At 35.0% G+C, this 9381-nt stretch overlaps 1 protein-coding gene across 1 annotated transcript in view; it reads right to left on the bottom strand.

The window, feature by feature from the left end:
* Positions 1-9381, bottom strand: part of CSMD3 (CUB and Sushi multiple domains 3) — a 1005898-nt gene that overhangs the window by 388524 nt on the left and 607993 nt on the right. The window contains exons 15-16 of the mRNA XM_039853604.1: positions 8646-8972; positions 5631-5825 (exon numbers count right to left, since the gene is read on the bottom strand). Of these exons, the coding sequence (XP_039709538.1) occupies positions 5631-5825; positions 8646-8972 (522 nt within the window). The remainder of the gene's footprint in view (positions 1-5630; positions 5826-8645; positions 8973-9381) is intronic.

The following is a 9381-nucleotide window of genomic DNA, read 5'->3' as shown; positions in this document are numbered from 1 at the left end:
AAAAAGAAAAAAAAATCTTTTAGGAAAAGAGAAAAACAGTTTCTCTCAGCTAGTCTCAGGATTTTGTTGTTAGCACCTAAATAGAATTGAGACAAAACTAAAGGACATTTTTACAAACCTTACTTAGAATCTAAGAAATGAAACTCACCTTAGCTTTATTGGGAACAGACTGGCTCAAAACGTGGCCTGGGATATGGCAGGTAGGCTGGCGAGTGCCATGGTAAGATTACTTCCAGCCCACTATGACACCGCTTTTCTGGCTCCAACTTTATCCTTAGTGATGTTTCCACCTTAGTGTTGGATCCAGAACTTGATAGGTGAGCCAAGTTACAACTTGAAGTTACAACTACATGTAACTTTGCTCACATATGCAGGAAAAAATATTCTTTTCCTTTAGAAACTTCATGAAGTTTCTTTTTAGGATGTCTGGAGGGCCTACTGTCTTGTGCCGAAGGAGAGCTTTGAATATTCTGTTGTACTTATTTTGAAAAGTTAAATAATATTAATTTTTCACAGTGAAAAAATCACTGCAATTGCTCTCTCATATGAAGCAGCAATTCATAAAATGATTTGTTGATGTCGACCTAATTTTTTTTTACTTCCCCATGCAGCTAGGCACCAAGCAGCTCCTAAACACTCAAGTTAGGCAAGTGAGGAGGCATCAAGGCTCAACAATTACTTGGGGGCAGGTGAGGTCTCTGTGTCTGTCCACTGCAGAGGAGGAAGGGGCTCGGATCATGTCCCTTTTGAGCTGAAATGGCTTTCCGTTGGCCTCAGGATAATTTTGGATCTGCTCAGTATTGTTTACAAAGCACGTTGTTCTCTGGACTCCTCTGGTTATTCATCAAACCCCTGTCCCTCTATCCTCCACTTCAGTCACATTGAACCAGAACTATCCTTCTGCCTGAAAAGAACTTTTCTCCCATCTCCTACTTTTCCTTCAAATACTAATGTAGGCTTTCCTGACTGATTCCCCAAGACTAGGTACGAAACTATGGTTAAAAGAATGAATGAGCCCAGGGACAAGGTATGACGAAAAAAATTAAATGCTACTTTCCATTTTTCTCTATTTCAGTCTTTTATTGTGCAACTCCATTTTATTTTTAAAATATAATAGCATAGCCATAACCATTTTCAGGATAGCCCCAACTAACCCTAAAACATTTAAGATTTGGAAAAGAACAGTGAAGCCAAGTTTGTACCTCTGATATTCCAAGTGAGAAAGGCATTAGAAAAGGAGGTAGGTGCTAAGGAAAAAGGCTAATAGGAAAACATAATTACATGGTCTGGATTACTTCATCATGAGACAGTAAGTATGTAAATGTTCATTCATGAAACATTATTTACAGGTAGCTATATTATTCAATTGAACTGTTATAATCCTGAATAGTAGATATTAAATAGTCTCAACTTATCAGTTAGAAATTGAGAAAAAAAACTTTCATTGTCATTTTGGGCACAGGTAAGAAGAAAAATTGGGAAAGCAAGAAAAGAAAACATTTAAAAAGAAATCATTTAAAAAGTATTATTACGTGGTGATTTGTTAAAGGGTGTTTCATGGTTCCAGTTCATTGAGTTCTTAGTAAATGTTCTATATCATTTTTGATAAAATAGATATATAATCTTGAGTACTAGAGTGGAAAGAAAATAGTAGAATTCAGAATGTTAATTCCCAATGTGATAATTCTAAATAAATCTCCCTAAAATATTACTATAGGTCCTAAATTGATACACTATATACTTGATACATTTTCTTTTTAAATATAATTATCCTTCCTTCTTACCAGTATAATTTATGACTTTATGTAAATGTACATATCCAAAGATAAGTGCTTTCAAACACAGGATATATATAACACATATATACCGTCCTGAACTATCTTTATTATATTTTATTGAGTGAACCAAAATTGAAAACAAAAAATGTTCAGAATACTGTGCCTATAAAAATTATAAATTTTAAATAATGGTTTCATTAACATAAATTTATTATAATTAATAATAGTTAACATATTGTTTAAATTAAATAAGTTTATACTATGAATAATAAAATACCAAGAAAAATATAAATGGAAATTATAAAGTGTACTAAACCATAACAGTTATATTAAAGAGAATTCGTACATGTAACTCATATATACCATTTATTAATGTATATCATATAATAAGAACTTTTTAAAGGAAACTTCTAAATGGTTTCTAAAAATTATTTTAACATGGACAATTAAAACTGTGATTTGTTTAACTATATATGTCTAATGTACAATATTAATATTTTAAGAGACACATAACAGAATTTTTGGTAATGATGGGGGGTAGGTAAACATTGTGCTTGTCTCCTCCCAAGACCACATCAAAATTACAACTAAACTGCAGAACAACCAGCAATGAGAACTGCCTGAAGTCTAGATGAACAGAAATATTATAACTAAGGATATATGTAAGAATCCGCCTCGAGACTAGGAGGAGAGGCAGAGATGCGGAATGGGCTGGTGCCGTACCCACATGTGGCAGTTAAAAATTGGGAGGGATATCTCAGTTGAGGAGGTCCTCCCTCCCCCAGAAGAGTAAGAAGTCCTAACCCTACACCAGGCTCCCTATCCCAGGGATCCAATACTGAGAAGAGAAGTCTCCACAGCTTCTGGCTATGAAAATCAGCAAAGACTGCAGTTGAGTGAGATGGGAAGCTGCTGGATTCTCAGGTGCTCCTCTTAAAGGAACCTGTGGACTGAATTACTCGCTGAGCTCCCACACTGGGATAGTAGCTTAAAAGGCACCAGGGACATACAGGGAGAAACCAAATGTCTGGCTTTAGGGCGAGGGCTGGAGGGGCAGCTTTATCCCAGATAGAAGAGCTAGCAGATTCTATTTCCTTTGTTGAGCTCTCCCCGATCTCAGTGTGAGACACAGGTGGCAGCCATATCTGAGTCTCCATCAACCTGGCTATAACTGGTTTCCCCCGCCCTGGCGATTCCCTAGGACTCTGCCCCCCCTAACTTATGGGCCCACCCAAGCCACTTCCAGTGGCTTTTCCATAAAAACGGCCTGTTTTGGCTCCTGCTGCAGACTTTTCTAAAATCTTTGAAAGGTTCACAAAACCAAGCAAGCAGCATCTGGCCTTGGCATGTCCTGTACTATTTGCTGAGCAGTCCCAAGCCTGACACCAGCGGCAACTGGCGTTGGTTTGTGGCTTGGCCTCTCAAGGCACCTCCAAGCCCAGCATGGGTGGTGGCCATTTGTGGAATGCTTAGTGGCTCATGCCAACTGGCCCTGGGCAGGGTACAGGCTGCAGCTAAACTTGGCCTGTGGTGGGGCTCCTCCCAGGAGGCCCCATGGAAGGCATGCCCAGTGGTCGGCTTCAGACCCAGCTGGAATACCACCCAGGGCCACATCCTAGGAAGGCATACCCAAAGCGCAGACTGGGCAGGCACCGGAGCCCTTTAAAAGTGCATCCTGCTCTGTAGGTTCAATCCCTGCACAACAGCTCCTCTACTGTAGTCATGAGCAAGTCCACACAAACAACCAGCCTAAGGGTCAGTCTTTACCACTGATGTGCACACAGCAACCAAGTCTTACCTACAATAGGAGGGCATACAAAACACCACACAAGGGACACATCTGGAGCACCCAGCTCAGGTGAGCAGTGAGACTGTGCCACTTGGTCTCAAAGGACATCAACTACATAAGGCCACTCTACTAAGCCTGGGAGGCATAGCAGCTCTACCTGATACATAAAAACAATCACAGGGAGGCAGCCAAAATGGGGAGACAAAGAAACAGGACGCACATGAAAGAACAGAAGAAAGCTCTAGAAAAAGAACTAAACAAAATGGAGACAAGCAGTCAACCAGATGCAGAGTTCAAAACACTTATTATAAGGATGTTCAATGACCTTAGGGGCAGAGTAAATGAACTCAGTGGAAACTTAAACAAAGAGCTGGAAAACATAAAAAAGAATCAGTCTGAAATGAAAAATACAATAACTGAAATGAATATCTTGGAGGGAATCAACAGTAGATTACATGAAGCAGAGGATCAAATCAGTGATTTAGATGATAAGGTAGCAAAAAACACCCAATCAGAACAGCAACAAGAAAAAAGAATCCAAAAAAAATGAGGATAGTTTAAGGAGCCTCTGGGACAACATCAAGCATACTAATATTCACACCATAGGGGTACCACAAGGAGCAGAGAGAGAAAGCAAGGAATTGGAAACCTATTTCAAGAAATAATGACTGAAAACTTCTCTAACATGGTGAAGGAAATGGATATACAAGCCCCAGGAGCACAGAGAGTCCCAAACAAGATGAACCCAAAGAGGCCCACACCAAGACACAACATTATTAAAATGCCAAAAGTTAAAGACAAAGAGAGAATCCTAAAAGCAGCAAGAGAAAAGCATCTAGTTACCTACAAGAAAACCCCCAGAAGACTGTCAGCTGATTCCTCAACAGACAAGAAAAGTTAAGGAGCTCATCACTGCCAAACCAATATTACAAAAAATGTTAAAGGAAAATCTTTAAGAAGAAAAACAAAAGATAAAAAAATATGAATAATAAAATAGTAATAACTACGTCTCCATCAACAATTACTCTAAATATAAATGCATTAAATGCTCCAATCAAAAGATAGGGTGGCTGAATAAATAAGAGAACAAGACCCTTACATATGCTGCCTACAAGAAACCCACTTCGGATCAAAAGACACACATAGACTGAAAGTAAAGGGATAGAAAAGATATTTCATGAAAATGAAAACAAACAAAAGCTGGGCTAGCAATACTTAAACCAGACAAAATAGACTTTAAAATAAAGGCTATAATGAGACAAAAAAGTACCAAGTAGTCCTACTTCTGGGTATTTATCTGAAGAAACCCAAAACACTACTTTGAAGGGAAAAGTAAATCCATATGCTCATTGAAGCATTAATTACAATAGTTAAGATATGGAGGTAACCTGGGTGTCCATCAATGGATAAATGGATAAAGAAGAGGTGGGCCATATATACATATATAATGGAATATTACTCAGCCATAAAAGAAAAAAGAATAAAATCTTGCCATTTCCATCGACATGGACTAACCTAGAAGGTACTGTGCTGAGTGGAGTAAGTCAGACAGAGAAAGACAAATGCCATATGATTTCACTTACATGCAAAATCTAAAGAACAATATAAACAAACAAAACAGAAACAAACTCATAGATACAGAGAACATTTTGATAGTTGCTAGATGCCAAGGGGGTTTGGGGGATGAGTGAAAAAGGTGACGGGATTAAGAAGTACAAATAGGTAGTTACAAAATAGTCACACAGAAGTAAAGTATAGCATCAGGAATATAGTCAACAATATTATAATAACTATAAGTGGTGTCAGATGGGTACTCTATTTATCCAGTGATCACCTCATAAGTTACATTAAATGTCTAATCTCTATGTTGTACATCTAAAACTAATAGAGTTTTGTATGCCAATTGTAATTAAAAAAAAAATATATATATATATACACATATATTTTTACAAAATAAGAGAGAGAAAGATCACAACCATTCTGGTGGAATGATGCATTTCCTATAATGGTTTCCACTGCATAATGATGATAGAGTTGTGTTTTTCACTGGCTCTCATGCTTACCTCCACATTTTGGGATTGGTCCACTCCACATCACTTTTCCATCCATTAGAATACATGTAATTGTTTCTGTTCCTTGGGTTTTAATAAATCCTTCTTCACAAATAACTGAAATAGAACTTCCTAATTGAAAGTTGTCCCCAAATCGCCGTGCATTGATCGGTATTCCAGGATCAGGACACTCATTATGTCCAAACGCTTGAGAATAGCAAATAAACAAAACACACAAACAGTATGAGAGAAACACTTAAGCATTTGAGGTGAGAAAAAGTAATTTTTAAAAAGGGTATATTTATAGAAAAACCTTTATCTATTAAAAAAATAATTGGAGTCTCTCCTGACTATATCTATTTGCCTCTGATGTGTAATAGGTGTGATTGTTTTAAAATATGAATTTTATTCTGTGATTATAAAATTTCAAAATAGAACTGTTTCTGCTTATTTCTGGAAATTATTAAGCTTAGTCTATGCAAAGATTTCCAGGAAAACCTAATCAAAATTCCAATTAATGTGAATATAGAGCAGGCTGACTATATCCCATAGCAAACTTTTCTCATGATTCACTGTTTGGAATGGAGAAACAGTCTAATTGTGGGAATTAAGGAGAAATGTTTCATTCTGGTATGAAAGTCTAACAATTTCTTTATAATTTTCCATGTGTCATCTATTTTCTACCATCTATAAAAAGGGAAGAGAAATAACTTTTTTGGAATTACCATGTTTTAGATACCGTGATAGGGACTTTAGAAATGCTACTATCTCATTTAACATTTAGACCAACCTGATGAGACATTTACTTTGTGAGAGTCAGAAAAAAGTTAAGTAGCTTGCCTAGCAGCATAGAGATAGGATTAAAATGTATCTCCTGGTCTGGCTTTTAATCTTCTCTCAATAATATATTGCATTTTGGGTTATTTGTCTCATGTCTCTCAAGAGAATATGACTTCTTAAGTTCCAGGCCACTATTATATTTTACTGTGAATCTCCCATGGTGTGTACTTAGCCCAGTGCCAGCAAGTAGCAGAAGTGTAGCGACAATGTGCTTTTTTGAACTTCTCAGAGATTATAGATATACAAAAATGTACACAAATACAGATATACAAATTTTCTCCTTATTCAAGACCCAATATGTACTATGTTTAAATTAGTATAATATAAATTAAAAAAATATTTAAAGTAGCAAAATCTAAATGTGTAAAAACATATTTTGAGGTCTTTACAATTTAATATTATATTCATACTGCTTAAGTACATGCAGTTATTTTAAATTTTCTTACTAACCATGACTTTGATATTGCTCATAAATTATATAATTTTATTATCCATTCTCATTTTTAAGTGAAATAATACAAAATAATATTAAGATAAATTCTGAAAGAGATAAAATATATTTCTTAGGTACACATATCTAATCATTGTTTTCTCTATGCTTTTAAAGACAATTTCGATTACTCTTAGTTGCTCCTATACAAAATGCTTCATAGATATTTTTTCAGGAAAAAAATTCCAGTAGTAAACATTAAGTAAAAGAATTTACATATAATAGATTAAATTATTTACTAGAGAAAAAAAAAGGAACAAGGAGATATATTTTCAAAATACCCAGAAAATACCAAAATACTGAAGTTAAAAATATGCATTTAAAGATGAAATAAAAATAGATAAGTACATATCTTTCCTTATATATATGAAGTATTTTAAAAAGGACTTTCAATTAAAGCATTCATTTTACACAGCGTCTCTATGACACGTCACAGCCAATTTAATGTTAATGATGTGTAATTGCATGTTGACACTTATCAGTGACAGTATTCACCACTAGTTAACTTTGAAAAGACAATTAACTGTGCTTTGTTACTAACTGCCAAAGTTCAGTACTGAATGAACAGGGATGGGGGTGAAGGATGCAATTCTTTTTTCAAAGGCAGGAATCTAAATGCTATTGTTATATGATGCTTAAATATTAACATGTCAAATTGGTCAATATCTGACATTGGAAAAACAATAAAAATCACTAGTATTCTATGGCCTCAGGTAAAACATTTGCAAACAGAAGCATTAATATGTAAGTATAATAGCCTACTAAGATAGTTTTTCCTTTATGTGACTTATCTTTTGGCTATATTTATGCCATTTTTTTCAGAAAAATAATATTCATTCTTTGAACTGAATATGAGGGATAGACAATAGCTAAATAACTTGAAAACATCTTAAATCTGGAGCAATATATTAAACACAATAATATAATATCAAATGTGAAGGTAATAATTCAAAAACCAACTAAACAATAATACCTAATGTTTATTGAGCATTTATTAGGAACCATATACCTATGCTAAATTATCTACATGCATCTCCTAATTTACTTCTTACGGAAACTCAATATGGTTTTCCTGATGAGGGCACTGAAGCTCAGTTACTAAACCTAAAAATGTAGCAAAGCCAAAATTTGAAGTTGTGTTGTTTCACTTTAGAGCCTATATCCTTAATCACTAAGGTATTCTTTTCTCCCATGGTGGTTTTACTAAATCCTCTCAGTGGTCTACTGCCCTATGTTAATGAATTCCTTATTTGCGATGCTTCTTTAGCCTGTGATTTCGTTTTTGGAATTATGACTCTGTGCTATAATGATGCATTAAAGTCTCCTATTGGATTATGAATATCTTGATGAAAGGATCTATCTCCCTTTTATTTCTTCATAGCAATAACTGAGCAAAGTATGTGACATATACTTCTGAGGTTATGCATATAAGATTTAAAAAAATAAGCTAATAAATTGGCTGATACAAAAATGGTATTTGAAATACACACTTCCTTAATATCAGGCCTCTCACAAAGAGAAATGACACAATAGGGAGTAAAACATGGTTGGAAGTTCAGAACCAAATGACCATCCATGGCATAATTATGTATATTGCTTATTCAGGTTTCCTTATCTATGTAACAACAGAGCTGATATGCATGATCCTTTCTAGCTCTACTTTGTAAAAATATGGTATATGGAAAAAATAAACTTACTGTTATAAGTGATGTTAAAACCACGTCCTGACATCGAGTGGTCGGCTTGAAACTCCAATCGTAGGATATGACTATTACTAGTAAGATGGGAAGGCACTTCGGCGCCAGTAAAGGTTCCAAGAATTGGGGAGTCTGGAGAGTCACCATCTTTAACAGCAAGGAAGTCAAACTGGGATTCCAAATCAAAGTCATTGAAAGAAAGGTGTATCCGACTGCCTGGATCAGAGATTATTGTCCAGATGCAGTTTAAATTATTTCCATACCCGTCCGGGTAATCAGGAGAAAGGACCGTTCCCATTGGTGCAGTAAAGTTGGAAAGGCAAGGAACTGTTAAAATAAGATTATAAAATATAATAAATGTTCAAAAGTAATATTTTATCGTATCCTACAATTTTGATAATCAGTTTGAAAAAATAATATTAAACAATGTAAATTATCTTATAAGACAGAAAAGTTATCATTTTTACATATTAGAAAGTACAACTATGACTGCATGCTTAAATATGCACAAAATATAATTGGAGCAATAACAGCAGTTTATTTTGACATTTATCAAGTTCATGTCAGAGTGTTGTGAAAAATTTTTGTTTATATGCTTAAAAAATAATATTGGAGAACAAAGATTTCATAGAAAGCAATAATACTCATGAAATGATTGAAGACAAAAAATATATGTGACTATTAACAGAAATGGGATGACAAAGCCCAGGGAAAACTTGAAATGTGAGTGGTGACT

The sequence above is a fragment of the Pteropus medius genome, unplaced genomic scaffold (genome assembly GCF_902729225.1).
Source record: "Pteropus medius unplaced genomic scaffold, Ma_sr-lr_union100, whole genome shotgun sequence".
Classification (NCBI taxonomy): domain Eukaryota; kingdom Metazoa; phylum Chordata; class Mammalia; order Chiroptera; family Pteropodidae; genus Pteropus; species Pteropus medius.
The sequence above is the reverse complement of the archived record's forward strand: the minus strand, read 5'-3'. Positions and strand labels throughout refer to the sequence as shown.